We start from the raw sequence: 17,922 nt of genomic DNA on the forward strand, positions 1-17,922 counted from the left end.
GCAACTACAGCCCTTCCAGAAGTTGTTAAATGACAACTCTTTAGCCAGGCTCCCAGGATTGACAGAAATTACAGCCCAACAACATCCTCATCCCCAAACTAAATAAGCCAGTATTTTCTGTCCTGGTTGGATGCAAGCTGGGGCTACTGAGGCAGCAGCACACTGAAAAGGGAGGGAATGGATCAGGAATGAAGGATGCAGTAATGAAGTCGGGAGGGGGGTGTCTCCTCTTATTGTAGAAGAGTTTGAATATAAGCAATAAGTGGATCCCACCATTTGCATCCCACCTAAGCTCTACCTGATGCAGGTGTACCGGAGGTCATCAACTGTAGCACAGTTCAACAGGATTGGCAGGGTAAAGCCATGGCACGAGAGCTGGGGAAAAGAAGTAGTTAGTTATTTCTGGCAGAAGAGGGCCCTACAAGGTGGTGTCTCCCACCTGAGGGGAAAAGGAACATCCAAAACTGAATAGACATGCAAGTAAGCTTGAAAAGCCTATGTTTGGGGCTAGAACAATTTTCTTCAACCAGGCGAGCTCCATGGCTCGCAGACTACATTGTGTCATCAGAAGTCATTCCTTAACACCCCAATCTGCAGCAGCTTGGAAACTCTTTGGATGGGGTGCTGCCTTGCTTAAGAGGTAGGTTTTGGGGGGTCATGTTTGGTCATTTATGTGAATCAGAACAAAAAAACTGAAAAGTGCATATTCACAGTGGGAGAATGAAAGGATACAAAGTCCCATGTGCTTTTTAAGGAATCAAAGTTTTTGGACCATTGCACAGCAGGTGGGACTTTGTCTCCTTTCATTCTTACATTTATGTGAATCCCAAAAATTAAGAGACTGCAAGTCCAGATTAAGATCTAAATACTGAACAGGAAGCCAGCCTGTGGCTCTGCCTGGTCAGTTTTATGTACCTCTTGCCCATAAACCTAGACCCCAGGTCATGCTGTCATGGCCATTCTCCAATGTTGGAGAATGATATGTGGTGTGGTCAGACAACAACATCTGAATGGCCACACTCTCCCTGTTCCTGGCTTAAAGCACAGCAGCTGAACCAGCCTGCGGTAGGATTCTTTCACTCCCTGCCCATCCCATTTAACTAAGCACTTATGGCAGGAGCTGATGTTCCTGAACCTTCCCTTCAATGAGTAACCTACCTCTGCAATTGTAGTTTTGTCCACTCCTTGTTTTTCTAACCACTCAGCGAGATCAGGATCTACATCTTCTATTTCCCTCTCCCAGGAAAAAGTAGAGATGTCTGAGGAAGTAGGGGGAAAGAAAGGAGTTCAAAGTTGCACAAGGGACTAATTTTTACTGGAATGCTCATTGTGATCTTCCCACAATTTCTTTCTTCATAAGGTTATTGGTTATGGAGCATAGTCAAACCTCTATCCATTATTGGGAAAAATAGAGCCTGAAGAAACAATACACAACGGTTGGAATTCTGTTGGTGACATGTATGTGTGTAACAGTTTTTGAATATTGTGCAAGGAGGCATCTAACAGCTCCTTGTGCAATATCCAATCTTATCTACTGACAGATATCAAGTCCCAGGGATATTTCCACAGCCAGTACTCATTGGGGAGTGGGTGGTTACCAGGCAGAGAAAGGAAGGTGTTTTCCCGGATCCTCAGTGATGCACTGAAAAACTGGAACAACCACTTCATTTTGCTCCTGGCTGTAAAATTGCAGCTGAGACCTTTTGATGCCTGATCCTGTGTCTTCCCCAGTCAGCAAATGGCTATGGAAATGCATCTGGAGCATGACAGCTATCTTGCTTCCCACACCTTGGTGTAAACAATCCTCAGCTTACTAAGGCAATGAAGGCACTCCCACACTTTCCCACCATCTTCTTCCACACCCTCACTGTAGTTCCTGCTTAACTTCACTGTCCATCCTCTCTTAGTCCCTAGCAGCAATCTTGCTGTTTTTTCCAAATGGCTCCCACTTCTATCCCCCTTTTGCTTGAATCCCTGTTTTTAAAATTCTCTTTGCTCAATCCCCTTCAACATATCTCTGCTTTAAGTCCTCTTTGCTCAATCCCCTTCAAGAGATCCCTACTTTTTATATCCTCTTTGCCCAATCCTTCACCAATCCTTTGCCCACTTCTTTTAAATAATTTTGTACAACAGATCTTTGTGCACCCCCAACAGAAATCTTGTCAATCCCTTCAGATGCACCTGCCCCCCTTCCTGAAAAAATAATACTCAGATTATTTTATTTTATTTTTTAAAAGTGCAGTCCCCAAGTAGTCCCACATGTCTGAATGCAGCCCCCTGCCCTGCTGCAGTCACCCTCCCCTGATGTAGGATCTCAGCCACTGCTGAGATTAGAGAGGGTTTACATATGAGTGTGGATCAGAAATCTTCTCTTTGTCTTCTATCATGTATCACACCTGAAGTAACTTTTACAACTCAGCTTTTCTTCATGCAGGATTTGGTTTCACTGGGTGCAGCGTTTCAGTCCATTTATGTGTGTAAGCACCATAAATTTAATCACTACATAGCAGGCTCATAGGTGGTAACTCCAGCTCCCCCTCCTGGTGACCTCACCTGTTGGCTTTGGACTTCTGAGAGTGGAGGCATCCTGTTCCATAGCTTGCAGTGCTTCTTGCAGGAGTTGCTGGCATTCACGCTCCTTCTCCATCAGTTTCCACTGCAGCCTGGCAGAGGAGAAAAAGACGCGGAGTGAATTATTTTGCAAAGCGTACATAGGCACCAGTGGCATACAGTGGATGGTATAGGGATGGAGACCTCATGCTAATGGATTCCACCACCAATCAACCCCAGCCAATATGGTTAGTGGATAGGGATGATGGGAACTGGAGCCTAAGAACATCTAAAGTGCCCACTTGGAATAGAGTTTTAAATATGGGAATCATGTAGTTTCCTCTCCTCATGGGCAAAGGTCATGTTCCCAATTTTTCAGGGGATTTTTTCAAAAACAGAAGAATGAAGCTTCCTAGGCCTATGATTCTCCTGTTAAAAAGGTGTCATAGAATCATAGAATTGGAAGAGAAACCAACAGCCATCCAGTCCAACCTTCTGCCATGCAGAAATACACAAAGTACACCCAACCAGCCTCTGTTTAAAAACCTCCAAAGAAGAAACCCTGCACCTTTGTCGTAGCAGAAAATTTACTTTCCTTCCCTTCAAACAAGAGGTGGGGTGCAACCAGGAATCCTGGCTCTGCTACTCTGTTGTCCCTCTTTGCACTCCAGTCTCCCAGGAGACAGCCAGAAAGGGCTTACCTCCTTGTCTCTGCCTGCATTTGGTTAAACTGGACCATGAGGGGCAAATGGTCCTTCAGCAAATGCTTGGAGTCCAACCAGCTGCTTGTAGTGGTACCAATTCCAGAACTTGGCGTGTCCACACTGCCTTTAAGGGTGTTCTCTGTTGGCAAAGATGATGACTCTTGGGTCAAAATGTCCTCAGCATCTTCCTCTGAACTGTGCAAGGGTTTGAGGCAGCCTGGCCTTTGTGAAAGCTGTGGCTTCACCTTCAGTTCTGAAAAGGTCAGAGAATACACACTAAAAGAGACAAATAGGGAGCTGTCTAATAAATCAACAGACAAACGTTTGCAGTTCAGAGTTAAAGATATATGCTTCCCTTGTAGAAAAAAACAAACAAAACAAAACTCAAGAGGTAGGCATCCCCAGCAACTCTATCAAATGAACCTGAGAACTAGAAAACCTTCTCCCCAAGATCCCAGAGAGTTGTTAGCATGTTTGGTTTTAATAAAATTTTGGGTATATGTGGTCTGTGTTATGACCCCTGACTGACCCCAGAGAGGACCCGCCATTAACCTAAAGGCGAGGAGACCATGTAGGCAGCTCACCTTGCAGAGGCAGAGCTCTAGAAAGAGATGGAATTGGAAATTTTCCATAGGAAGTTTGGGAGTTGCCAAACCAGAATTGCCACTGCTTGCCCAAGTAAGACAATAGACTTGGCTTCTCACCTGATGAGCCAGTGATCAGCTTAACAATTTAGTAATCAAGTCGGATGCCCCTCCGAATTGTGTCCAGACCTAAATGCATTGTGCAATACATTACTTGCTCTTGGCTTAACAAAGCCCAAGCAATCAACACCTTTGTCTGGCAAATAGCCATAGCCTCCAGATACGTTTCGACCTATAAAAACCCCGGGTTTTTGGACCCTCCTTGTGCTATCACCAGGTTGCAAACTGGTTCACGCCAGTTTGAACTCTGCTCTTAGCTCCTGCGGCCCTCTTCCCCCACTCCTGCGGACATGATCCACTGTCCATCCAAGCTTCATCAGACGTCCTGGAGAAGACTTCTAAGGTAGTATTCCCTAGTGGTGCCTCTCTTTCTCAAACCTATCTCCCCAACTCACTCATCCCCTGTTGTAGCATTGAATGTGTGTGTGTGTGTGTGTTCCCCTTTTGCTGTGTGGTTTTCCCTGTGCTTTAATAAACGTTACCCTTTTAATTGGACCTGGTTGGTATCAGCGTCTCTTTCTCTTGGGGCTTGTTGGCGACCTCTGGTATACACTGTTGGGACCCGATTCCGGCTCGTGGAGTTGTTAGGGTCACCTCTCAGCTATATTTGAACTAATTAAAATTCCCCTAATTAGATCCTTCCTAACAGTGTGGCTGCCTATCTGTCTCATGCCACTTTAAGTACCTCATTGGGTGATGTACCTTTGGGAACATGTGATCCAAACATGGAAATCCATACACAGATCCATATCCATAGATTCTTTATTCACAGATTCAACCAAAACAATATTCCCAAAAGATAAATTCCAAAAAGCAAACCTTGATTTTGCTATTTTATATAAGGGACACACAATTTCACTATGCCATTGTCTTTAATGGGACTGGAACATCCATGGATGTTGGTATCCACGGGGAGTCCTGGAACCAAACCCTGTGGATACCAAGGGCCCACTGCAAAACATCCAGGTTTTGAATAGTTTGTGTTAATCTAAGAAACAGAATTCTCTAGTTGTAGCATGTGGTTGGTAATTCTTCTTTGTTTTTGATGAAAGATTCAAGAGCATTTGTAAACACACACCATGTAAGCCTGGGGACATCAACCATTTTCCTCTTCCCATGCACTGAGCGTCTTATACCAAGACTACTCTAGGTCCTATTTTCCCAAGTGTGAGGCACCTTCTCCTTCACTCATTCCTCCTACCTGTCAAGAGGATGGTAAAGGCTGCTTGAACCGCTTGCCCCATAAGGTTATCCAGAGCAAACACCCAGTGAGGTTTGATTTGAAGCTTCCTTAGTGCTTGCTTTACCTGCAGAGGTGGGACAGGACAGATTCAGACCTTCCAAACAAAACCCCATCACTGGTTATACTCTCCCCACTTCACTTCAGTAGCAGACATTGGGGCAGAGGTAAGATGGGAAAGTGGAGAGATTTACCAGTAATCATTGCATTTTTAAATAGGGAAGGCTCAGAAATCTATCTCAAAATCACCCAGAGATACCTTTTTGTCCATCTGTGAATTAATATCACACTTGAAGGTTTTTCATTACAATTCCATTCAGTACAAAAAATCAGAGGCTCAGATCCCATTCATTATATATACATTATATTCCACTTTAATTGCCATGGCAACATTCTTGGAATCTTTGGATTTGCAGTTTAAGAAGCAGTAGTACACCAACAATCTACTGTGTTGTATGAAAGGACCCCCAGGCTATATATGCTCTTCATAGCTAGGGTTGCCATAACCCGGCGGGGGGCGGGAATTTCCCGCTTTTGGACCGTCTGCACGGTCACGCTACGGTTTGGGGCTTGTCCCGGGTTTGCCCCTGCCCCCGGGCTTTGTTATTGCGCCGCTGTGGCGGTGCCTTTGGCCACTCTTGCAGCCGCTACTGCCGCCATCACCGATGCAGCTGTTGCTGTGTGGCCTGCTGTGGCTGCTCCTCGGGCCGCCGCTGCTGCTGCCGCCATCGACATGGCCTTAGCCGCCGCCGCGGTTCAGCTCCGTAAGCTGGGCCCTGTGCCCCGCACAGTTCTGAAGCACCTCCTATTGGCTGGCAGGCTTGCCAATAGCGGAACAGCCCGCCCCCTGCTTCAGGAGTCTGTGACTACTGGCAGGGGGCGGGGCTGTTCCAGCTCTCTGACCCCATTGGCCACCCAGGTTAAAGAGGAGGAGCTCTCCTCTCTTTACTTCCTGCCCACCACGTGGGCCGGCGAGGGACTGAGGCGGCGGGCAGAGGAGGGCAGCGGGCAGCCCCCGCCGAAGCAGCCGCAGCAGCAGCAAAAGCAGCAGCCGCAGCAGCAACAAAAACGCCAGAGCAGAGGACCAAAGGTAGGCCTCTGGGCCAGGGGGGACATTTTCGGCTTCAGGCCCCAGCCAGGCCCTTGAAGCGGCTCCGCGATTGCGGAGTCCTCCGAGGCCTGGCCGGGGTGTCTCCCAGGCCCCAGCCAGGCCTTGGAGAAGGTTTAAAAATGTAGGACCTTAAAAAAAAGGGGGTCCTACATTTTTAAACCTTGTCCTACATTTCCCCCGGTTTGGAGGTCCTCAGGGATGGCAACCCTATTCATAGCTATAGCAGCTTGATACCACTTTAACTGACGTGGTTCCCTCCTACAAATCCCGTGATTTGTAGTTTGATGATACCTAGAATTCTCTATAGTAGTGCATGCCCCTGAATTAAAGAATTACATTTCCCTAGCAGAGAATCCTAACTAAATCACTCAGCTATAAAACTCAGATTTCACAGCATGAAAGCATGGCAATTAAAATGGTATTAAATTGCTATAACTGTGTAGTGTTGATACAAAAATAAGTTTAAACATTCAAGGCAGTTTAGGCAACTGCAGTGAGTTCAGGGGTCAGGTTGCTTCCAAAATATGAAAACCAAAACAAACAAACAAAAACTCTTGGAAGGAGCTGGTTTCTGATCTGGTGAACTATCCAATCTCATCTTTCCAAATACTATCCCATTTAGCATACCTTCACTTTGTTAGCTCTTGTACGAGTGTGTGAGCATTGGAATCCTTTTACTGTATTAATAAAATTATGTTTGGACCTTGCGCTCTGGCATTTCTAGTTTGCTTGAACTTGGTATACAAAGGCAAAAGTTCCCTGCTTTTAATGTTAACCCACATAACCTTGTGCTATCCCCCCATTCCTAGCCTTTGCTGTCTAAGACAGCTGAAGGATCAGCCCTGATGGAGTCTGCACTGCATTTTGCAAGAACTCTTCCAGTCCACAAGGACTCCAGAGTTGCAGCAATCTTCTGCAACACTTTTATATCAAAGATACTGGAGATACTTCTGCAGGATACTCACCGTGTCTTGGAAAGTGAAGAGTGGCGCTTGGACCCAACAAAGGCCCAGCCCATCCACCTGCAAGTTGGCCTGGAGTTGGAGCAGGTCCTGTGCCAGCTGTTTGCGGCTGGGTGAGCGAATGTAGCTCTTGAGGCAGGATACCAGCTGTGAGATGTGCTCCAATGAGAGGGGGCTCTGGAGGGAAGAGGAAGAAGAAGGCCAAGTCAGGAGGAGATTATACAACCAGGAACAAACCTAAACAAATGCAAGGCTTGGAAAAGTACCTATAGCCCAATCTACTATGCAGACTGGTCCTTCCCCAACAGCAATGAGTGTAGAGGAAAGGGATATCTTCACATTGGTTAAGGAGAGGGCTTTTTCATAACCAAAGAAGAACTCTTGGCCAAATGCAACCTGTTTGGCTCTTATTTCATTCCTTGTGAAAAGAATGGCATAAAGAAAAAATAAAAATAATCACAAATAGATGGGAATAGATTGTTTTGTTTTCATTTTGTATTTCCTAGAACTTGGAAGCAGCTAATATACAGCAAGTTGTTATTACTGTTGTGTGCCTTCATGTCATTTCTGACTTCATTTCTGACTTATGGTGACCTTAGTGAATCTGTACCCAAGTGACTCTGTCATGGGGTTTCCTTAGCAACATGTCTTCAGAGTGCTTACCACTGCCTTCCTCTGAGGCTGAGGCCCCATTCCCACTCGTTCATTTACGTTGGATGGAACTGGGCAGGTCTGGATCTCCCCCTCCCGAATCTGTCTGAAAGCAAGTGCCCACTTTCATTTACCTTATTCGGGGTAATTTACCCCTGAATTCCATTGCAGCTCTTTGCGGAAAGTTCACATTTGTGGTACTGGTTTAAAATGAAGGCTCCTGTGCTGTCAATCAAATTCAGTTCCACTTTTGTCAAGGTGACGTTTCCTACAGCAATTGGGCAAGTGAATGTGTGCTTTCCTCCTTCTTTTTTTTATTTTAAAAAAACAGACGGCAGTATGCGCATATTTTGTCAAATTTAAAAACCTCCAGGTGTGTGTGTATGTGTTGTTTGTATTTGGGTCACTACAGATTATGGAGCTTCTTCTGCCTCCGTTTTCAACCCCAAAATGCAATCTAATGCCATCTCTGCATCCTCCCTCCTTGCGACCCCAGAATGCCTCATGCACATACAATAATAATAATAATAATAAATTCCTCACCCCAAATGCCATCTCTGCATCTTCTTGCTTTGCCAACCCGAATGACTCACATACACATACAACAACAACAACAACAACAACAACAAAATTCCTCACCTTGGAATGCCATCTTTGCATCCTTTGCTTTCCCTCAGCCACCCCAGATTTTTTACAGACACATACAGTAGCAAAAGCATTCTGTATCAGTTTGCCAAATTGAAAGGGGAACATTTGTAACTTTCACATTGTAGCATTCACATATCAAAAATAATTTAGAAAAAAAGCCTTTTGCAAAGTGTATGCTGGGAGCAAGCAAATGAAAGGGAAAGTAGCATAAGCAGACACACTTTCTATCTATATGCATCACCCTGTAGCAAAAAGCATGCGCATAGTCTGTCAAAATAAAAAATAAAAAGAGAGAGAAAAAATGCCTGGTGCGAGAGGGAGGCTTGCTCCGTTCTGTGCCCTCCCTCTGACCTACCCTGAACTTGACCCTTCATCCTGCTCCTTCCTTCTCCTCATCCTCCTTCTGATTCTGCCCTGCATAGCACCCTTCTTTCCCTTGGCTCCTTCCTCTTCCTCCCTCGCCCCATGAAGGGAAGGAATGTTTCGTTCTCTGCCCTCCCTTTGACCTAAATCCCTCCCCTGAAATTGCCCCAATCATGATCGGGGACAAGTTCATATTCGCCGGACCCATTTTTTTTTTTTAAAGATAAAGCTTTTACTCCACCTTCAAAAGAACCGCACCAAGGGGCATTTGCCTCTGAACAGGTGTGAAAGCCTCATTTTTGCTTGTGGAAGGATCGGGGCCAGTATGAACTTGGTGGTTAATCCGGCTTCTGATCGGGGGTAAAAGGTAGTCTGAAAGGCCTCTGAGAGTGTGTGACTTGGTCAAGGTCATCCAGTGGGTTTCCATGGCCATGGCAAACCTGTTCTCCAGAAGTTTAGTTCTCCATTGAAACCACTATAACATGCTGGCTCAAGTCTATAAAAGTTCATGTTACCAACTTCCATCTTTCAGTCTCAAAAGTGATGCAAGATCTCTTTGAAAACAAATGAAGTTGCTAACATAAAAAGGACTGGGCTACTGACACAGAAAGAAACTCGTCCACGTTCCTACCTACAACTTGATCCTCTCACCTCTAGAAATTCAAGTTACCTTGCAAGGCATGGCTGGCCCAGGACATTTTGCTTCCTGAGATAAAGTGCAAGATGGTGCCCCTCCATACCAAATTCCAAGTAAAGAACTGAACTGGACTCTCAGTTTCACTACTGATGACAATACACTATCCTCTACCACAAGTGAAGGCACAAAGAGGGCAGTGCGGCACACACTGTGTGGCTGGGCAGCTCAGAGATAACAGCTGGGGTCACATTCAAGGGTAGCAATTTTAGACAGAGCAAAATACAACAAATTCCAAATTCCACAAAAGGAGTGATACCTTCGTTGGCCAACCAAAATACAGAAAATACGTCATGCCAACTTTGCAAGCTTGCATGGGCATCATGATGTCCCCCAGCATCTGCCACCTGAGGGAGTTGCCTCATTGTGTCAAATGGTACAGCTGGCCCTGCGCCAATGTTCAAAGCAGCAAATGCTACGAACACTGGGGACATTGTGCTCCCAACAAAACATCCCCTGCAAGTATTCTTGAGAAAAAAAAGTGTTTTATTTCAGGTCCAGCAAATGCCAAATCTGGGAAAGGAAAGAGGCTGGTAACCCTGTGGTTCTACAAAGCCTGAGCAGAACTTACCTCCTCCTGAGCCTTGTGTATTGCAGCTGCAATACTGGGCAGTTCCTCTGTCAGGACTTTGTAGAGCGTGACTCTCCGCTCGCTGTCCTTCTTCAGCAAGAACAAACAGCCACTCTCCTCGTGGGAGGAGGAGGAAAGGCTGAGGTCAAAATTGCCCAGTTCCTCGGGAACCCTGGGTAGACATATTGAGTAGAAGTGGGGATTTGGTCTCATGGCACTCTACAGACATTGGCCACAATTGAAGATCCTTCAACGTATTATAATCTGTGTATTAATATCAGGGTGGGGGAAGAAATTGGTGTGCTTTTTTATACTAGGAGAAAAAAATATTGTAAATTCTACAACAAATTTACTATAAATTTCATTAAAATTTTTGTAAATTATAATTTCCCCAGGTAATTATGCGTGCTGTTTAATGAATATAAATATTATATATTTGTATGTCTGTATATTGTGATGGTCCATGGCTATAAACAATCAAGTTGCAGATAGCTCTGGTGATGCAATGGTTAAATTGCACTCAGTGTGGCAAGGTTGTGAGTTCGATACCAGCCAAGGGTTCCAGGGTTGAATCAGCCTGGCACCTTTCCAAGGTCGCTAAAATGAGTACCCAGCTTGTTGGGGTACTTAAAGAGTGCTTAAGTACACTGGTAAGCGGTATAGAAATGTACTTGCTTTTGCTCTTCAGGTTGAGTCTCCCTTATCTGAAATACTTGGAAACAGAAGTGTTTTGGACTTTGGAATTTCTTGCATTTTGGAATATTTGAACATACATAATGAGATTTCTTGCAGATAGGACCCAAGTCTAAACAGGAAATTTATTTATGTTTCATATACACCTTATATACATAGCTTGAAGCTAATTTTATATACATTATTTTTTTTAACAATTCTGTACACAAAACAAAGTTTGGGGCAAATTAGTTTACTTGCTAATTAGCTTACTTGCTGTTCACCGCTATGATCTTTGGAATAGCGGTATATAAATAAAACAAATTATTATTATTATTACGTACACGGAGCCATTCATGGGGACGATTTTGGAATATTTTGGAATATCCGAGAGACTCAGCCTCTAATAACTAGAAATTATATCCTGCCTTTTTAAAAGCTGCAAAAAGAAAATTGGAGGTCCCTCTCTTGGTATTATAGAGTTTCTATATTATAGAGTACAGTACTTAAATTAATGGTAGCAGAAACAACAGATGCCACCAGGTGGTGGTCATACTCTTCTTTCTCCCACAAAGATCTGCATTGTATTACCTACCTTGGGAAAACTAGAGTAGAATTAGTAGTAAGTTGAAACAGGAAAATTGACTGATGTTTTGGGGTTGATTTTCTGGACCGAACAGCCAACTAAGTTCCTTCCTTCCTTCCTTCCTTCCTTCCTTCCTTCTTCCTTCCTTTCTTCCTTCCTTCTGCTCTCTCTCTCGCTCTCTCTTTCTTTTCTTCTTTCTCTTTCCCTCTTTCCCCTTTTCTTGGCCACTTTGGCAACAGAGAAGGCTAAATATTGCTCAAAACTATAAATCCCAGTTTCATAGCACTCAGCCATGGCAGTTAAAGCGGTGTCAAACTGGATTATTTCTGCAGCGTGGAGCAGCCTGAGATCCTGTTTTCTGTGTCTAAGGAAGTGGGCTGTTAGCCACAAAAGCTTATGCTGTGATAAATCTGTGTTAGTCTTAATGGTCCCACATGACTCTTATGTTGTTTTCTATAAAAAATCTGCTGATCAACTTATTAAGTTACAATAAGTTACTAAGAAGTCTATATTCCAAAGCTCAGTAATGTGTGGCTTACAGAAAACTCCATATTACCTTAGGTAGCTGGTTCTTTGGGCCACCTCACTAGAGCTCCGAGTAAGGAGGATGTTCTCTGTCTGTGCCTTCAAGGACTGCAAGGATGAGGAACGGCTCCTGGACTCACCAGCATCATCTGCAGAAGATCTTTCAGGTGCATTTGAAGCTGACAATTCATCTGTGCAAAGGAGAGAGTGAGTCAGGTTTGGAAGCAATGAAAAGGCAGAGCTACCTTCCAAATAATCAGGAATCCCAACCTGGCTTATAGAAGGACTCCCTACCTTACCTATCATTACTGGGCTCCTAGCTTTCTTCCTATTGGGTAACTTCAGAAAGGGTTCTTGAAGCAAGGCAGCAGCAGTTGCCCGCTTGTCTGGATCAGCTTCAAAACAACTCAGAATAAAGGCTTTGGCTTCATCAGACATGGAACTGGGCACCTCAGGGTGGATTTTGAACATGCCTACCTGAGAAAAGAGACATGGGTGACAGTGATACACAAACCCCCACCAATAAATAGTCTTGCTGCCCAGCCATACTGGGACAACTACAGGTTTGTCTAGTTGTTTTCTTTTGGTTGGTTCACGGTGGTGGGTCAGATCCAGTGAAGCCAGGCTGATGGGAGCTGACGTTTAAACCATCTGGAAAGCAACATATCTGGGGAAGCTGGTTAGGATTGAGGAGCAGTGTGGCTGACTGAATTAAGGTCACTGTATGGGATTCTTGGTTATGTGTGCAGTTCAATCTCCCTCACTTCTACTCTAACCACTAGACAGTGCTGACTCATCACTGCCAACAAACCCTGTGGCTGGAAGTACAGATTTTCATGTTCTGGCTGAATGAGGGAAGTTGCTAAATTATGCCCTTATTTCATTCTCATTCATGCTCTGAGATCCAGTCACCTAAGGTCTATAATCCCCCTCTGCTCCACAAGCCAGTAGGAGCTTGGAAAAGCTACTTTTTAAAGTACAGTTCCCAGAATCACCCTGCCATGTCATCCCCATGCTGGCTGGGGATTTTGGGGGGAGGTTCTGGGAAATGTAGTCCAAAAAAGTAATTTCCCCATGCTGTGGATCTGCTTAGACTCAGAGCTGGAAGGAGCCCTCTAGGCCATCAAATTCAACTCCCCACTTCATGCAGGAACTCCAACTACAGCATCCCCAGCAGATAGCTATCCGGCTTCTTCTTGAAGATGTGCAGGGAAAGAGACCCCATCACCTTTGTAGGTATTGGTTCCATTGTCAAACCGCTCTTACCATCAAGACATTCCTTATCCGAATGATCCTTATAAGTAAGAAAGCAGACAAAAGAGGAGCACTGGTTGACCTGCTTTGCCAGTCACTTGCAAAAATATGAGTGACCCGCTGATAACCAGGTGCTCACCTTGAACATGGCAGCTTGTGGGCTGCCCAACTCAAAGAAAGGAGGGTTGCCTGTAGCCATCTCAATGATGGTGCAGCCCAAGGACCAGATGTCAGCTGGCTTGCCATAGCCACGGGGTCCCTGATCAATGACTTCTGGGGCCATGTATTGCAGAGTGCCTGAGGAAGGAAAAAAAATGAGAAGCCAAAATTTTACTATGCTTGGTTAGCAAGGTAGAAATGAGGTAGCAAAGGTTTCTTTTTTTAAAAAAATATTTTTATAGTATTTCCATAAACAAATATCTCCCTATATTCTATTACATTCTATAACATTTTAACACATTATTTTATATACCCCTCAGTGCCCCCCTTCCCCGGAGCCATTTCCATCCTTATATTCCATCCAAAATTTCAGTTCATCTTCTGGAGGTAGTCTTCCATCTTCTTTTCTGAGTACTTTCTCAACAAATTCTTTCCAAATCCCCTCAAAGTCATTTCTTTTCCATAGTCCTTTTTTTACTTTCAGTTTACAAGTCCATTTATCATTGATGGCTAATCTCCATACCTCTTTGTACCAATCCTCCACTTCTACATCTATTTTTGTTTTCCAACACCTTGCTATTATTAATCTCGCTGCCTGGCAAACTTGTTACCAAATCTTTTTTTTTCTTTTTTCCATTCCTCTGAATTATATAATGATAATAAAACTATACTCGGTCTTCTATCTATTTTTATATTCATAACATTTTCTATTTCTAATATTGCTTTTTCACAAAGGTTTTCTACATATTTAGATTGCCACCACAAGACCCTACTTCTTGACAGCCTCTCCAACAACTTTTTGAGTTATTCTTATTAATATTATGTAATCTCACTGGAGTCAGGTACCATTTTCAAATCAACTTATTATAATTTTCTTTTATCCGAACTGATAAATTTTTCAAGTGCCTTTGGTCCCAAATTCTATCTAATTCCTTATCTTTTATTTTACATCCTAATTCTTCTTCCCATAATCCCTTTAAAATATTTCCTTTTATTTTTCCTCCTTTATTCTCCATCAACATTTTGTAAATTTTACTATTAATTCCTTTTATGTTCTCATTTTCTTCCATTTCTCTTCCTTTCTGAACTATTTGTTCAAATTGTGTATACTTTTTCTTTTCTACATTCCTTTTCCTCCAATTTTTAATCCATTGTTCTATTTGCATATAGTGAAACCATGAAATTTTTATTCCCATAAATTTTTCTTTTATATTTCTTTTCTCTATTCTTACATCTTTCCAATCTTCTATTCTGTCTATTTTCCTTTCCTTTAACTCCTTATCTAACAATCCTCTCAAGTTCTTTGGAAATTTCTTTTCCATTATTATTGGATCTTCATTCATTAACTCTTTTTTTGTTTACACCATATTTCTATTATATTTTTCATAAGTGGGTTTCCAATAATTTTTATTTATTTCTTAGTAACGTTCTTAAATATTCTCATATCTACTTCCTCTGTATTTACTTCTAATCATTCTAAATCTATCCCACTCAACATACCTTCTATCACATATCTCAATTGATTAGCCTCATAATATCCTCTTATATTGGGAAGGCCTAACCCTCCCTCTCTTTGTGTTGTATATCAAAATTGTTTATTTAATCTTGTTCTTTTCCCTCCATTAGAAAATATATTTATTAGCTGTTGCCATTTATTCAGTTTGGTTTCCAACACTTTTAATGGTATCATTCTGAATAAAAAAATAATAATTTTGGTAATATTTTCATCTTAATTAATGCTATTCTTCCAAACCAGGATAATTGGATTTTTTTATATTCTGCCAATTTTTTCTCCACTTCTTTGCTTAGTACTACCAAATTCTTATCTTCCATTTCCTTTAAATCTTTCGTCATATTTATTCCTAAATATTTTATATTACTTCTTAATCTTATCTCTAAACTTTTAGAAACTCAGATTCCTCTTTTTTGTACAATTAAATATCATTTCTGATTTATTCCAATTAGTCTGTAAACCTGTCATTTCTCCAAATATCTTTAAATGTTCTTTTATTTTTCCCAATCTATCCAATAAATTTTTAATAGTTAATAGTGTATCATCGGCAAATAAACTAATTTTATGTTTTTTTAAAGTCCTATTCTTTCTAAACTATTATCATTCCTTCTAAACTATTACAGTCGCTAACAACTCTATAACCATTGCAAATAATATTGGTGATAGTGGACACCCTTGTCTTGTACCTCTTGTCACTCTTATTTCGCTTGTTATCCCATCGTTTACCATTGCTTTTACTGAATTATCAAAATATAACTGGTCTATTAATCCTTTTATTCTATCCCCCGTTCCAAATCTTTTCATAATTAATTTTTAATGTTGGCCATTCCACACAATCAAATGCTTTAAATATGTCTAATGCCAAAAATTTACCAGATTTATCTCTAACTATATTTATCATACTTTCCATTTTTTCTCCCCTATTACATGTATTTTATTCAACACTCTTCCTATTAAACTGGACATTTGTCTTCCTTTCACAAATCCACATTGATCCTTTCCTATATATTTATACATACATTTATTCAATCTATTTGCTATTATTGCTGATAAAATCTTTGCATCTTGATTTATTAATGATATGGGTCTAAATGACCCTGGGTCCATTAAATCTTTATCTACCTTTGGTATTAAGATTACTAATGACTGGTGCCATGATATCTTCTCCCTGTTCATTATTCCATCACTTAGTGCTCTTTTTTTTTTAGATTTTCTTCCATCCTCCACTTTCTTCCTTCCTTTTCAATCTCTATTCCCAATTCTTTTGACTTTATTGAAAAGAATGTCTCTCCTTGAGTTCCCAGTCCAAAAATAGTAACATAGTTAAAGTCCTCAATAGCCAAGAAATGATACTAAATGAAAGGTCAGTTGCAACAAAATAAGAGGTTTCAAGATTGATGTAGATTGAAGATCCCTAAATAGTTGGCAGTGTCTGTGAGCCACGGATGGCGGCTTGAGTGTGGACGCACATAGTTCCACGATCCCCTCGCTTCTTACCGGACTCCCTCTTTGATGTTACTCTGGAGACGTCCCGAAGCGGTATCTGGACCTTAATGGAACCCTGTCTGAGTCTCCTCTCCCAAGGAGGCAATTTGGGCTACTTTGGTGATTTCAAAGCAGCCCCTTTCCACACCAAGCGAGCGAACCTCTTTCAGCACGATTGAGAATTCGCTCCAACCAGCGCCATGCCTAACCGGAAGTTTTTTTCAGCTTTTCCATTTTTCAATTTCTTTATTACCTCCACTATCTCTGCCTTCTCAATGGGTTGCTCCAGTAACTCTTTATCTTCTTTCTCTAATTTTTGCCCCCAATTGTCTTCCACATATTTCTCTATTTTATCCAAATGATTTTCTCCTGCCTTATATAATTTCTTATAAAATTCTTCAAAATTTTTAAATTTTTCTTTCATCAATCTACATATTTTACCAGATTTATCTCTAACTGTATTTATCATACTTTCCATTTTCTTCTTCTGTGTGGACCTGGCCAACATTTTTGAATTTCTATTACTATATTCAAAAAAATCTCTTCTTAAATAGATCAAATTTTCTTGTACTTCATTTATTTCCATCTTATCCAATTCTTCCCTTTTTGCCCTTAATTCTACATATATCTGTTTAGCTCTATTAACTATATATCTATTTTCCAATACTTCTACATCTTTTTCTAATTTCCTCTTTCTTTCTTCTTGTTTTTTCTTAAGATTATATGTTTCTTTTATACATACATATCCCTCTTGTGACTGCTTTCATGGTGTCCCATAACAACCTTTTTGTCACATCTTTATCATTTATATCCCAAATTTCTTGCCATTCCTTTCCAATTTTTTCTACAATTTCCTCAATTCAATATCTTAGTATTTAACCTCCACCTTTTTACTTGTTCATAATCCTTCTTAACCACTATTTCTACATTCACCAAGGCATGGACCGATACCTTTATACTTGATATTTCCGAATTTAATACTTTATTTATTATGTTTTTTGATACAAAAATATGGTCTATTCTTGTATATAGGAGCCCTGGTGGTGCAGTGGGTAAATGCCTGTACTGCAGCCATTTACTCAAAACCACAAGGTTGCGAGTTCAAGACCAGCAAAAGGGCCAAAGCTCAACTCAGGCTTGCATCCTTCCGAGGAGGGAGCTAAAATGAGTACCCAGACTGTTGGGGGCAAATTAGCTTACTTTCTAATTAGCTTACTTGCTGTTCACCGCTATGATCTTTGGAATAGCGGTATATAAATAAAACAAATTATTATTATTATTATTATTATTATATGTTTTATGTACAGCAGAATAATATGTATATTTTGCTTCATCTCCTTTTACATCTTTAAATTCCCTTTTGCTCATTATTTTATTTAAATTTATGTTTTTATATCTCTCCTTTACTGAAGGATTAGATTTATCTTTTATCCTATCCATTTGCATATTAAAATCACCTGCCAATACTATGTATTGTTCTTGTAGCTTTTCCACTTTTCTTAATACTTTCTCATAAAATTCTTCCTGTTT

At 41.5% G+C, this 17,922-nt stretch overlaps 1 protein-coding gene across 1 annotated transcript in view; it reads right to left on the reverse strand.

Annotated features, from left to right (window-relative positions):
• Nucleotides 1-17,922, reverse strand: part of MAP3K6 (mitogen-activated protein kinase kinase kinase 6) — a 66,821-nt gene that overhangs the window by 818 nt on the left and 48,081 nt on the right. Inside the window, exons 19-28 of the mRNA XM_042440367.1 lie at nucleotides 13,375-13,532; nucleotides 12,281-12,458; nucleotides 12,013-12,172; nucleotides 10,199-10,370; nucleotides 7,275-7,448; nucleotides 5,160-5,265; nucleotides 3,252-3,507; nucleotides 2,554-2,663; nucleotides 1,159-1,259; nucleotides 299-375 (exon numbers count right to left, since the gene is read on the reverse strand). Coding sequence (XP_042296301.1) covers nucleotides 299-375; nucleotides 1,159-1,259; nucleotides 2,554-2,663; nucleotides 3,252-3,507; nucleotides 5,160-5,265; nucleotides 7,275-7,448; nucleotides 10,199-10,370; nucleotides 12,013-12,172; nucleotides 12,281-12,458; nucleotides 13,375-13,532 — 1,492 coding nt within the window. The remainder of the gene's footprint in view (nucleotides 1-298; nucleotides 376-1,158; nucleotides 1,260-2,553; nucleotides 2,664-3,251; nucleotides 3,508-5,159; nucleotides 5,266-7,274; nucleotides 7,449-10,198; nucleotides 10,371-12,012; nucleotides 12,173-12,280; nucleotides 12,459-13,374; nucleotides 13,533-17,922) is intronic.

The sequence above is a fragment of the Sceloporus undulatus genome, chromosome 9 (genome assembly GCF_019175285.1).
Source record: "Sceloporus undulatus isolate JIND9_A2432 ecotype Alabama chromosome 9, SceUnd_v1.1, whole genome shotgun sequence".
NCBI classification, from domain to species: Eukaryota; Metazoa; Chordata; class Lepidosauria; order Squamata; family Phrynosomatidae; genus Sceloporus; species Sceloporus undulatus.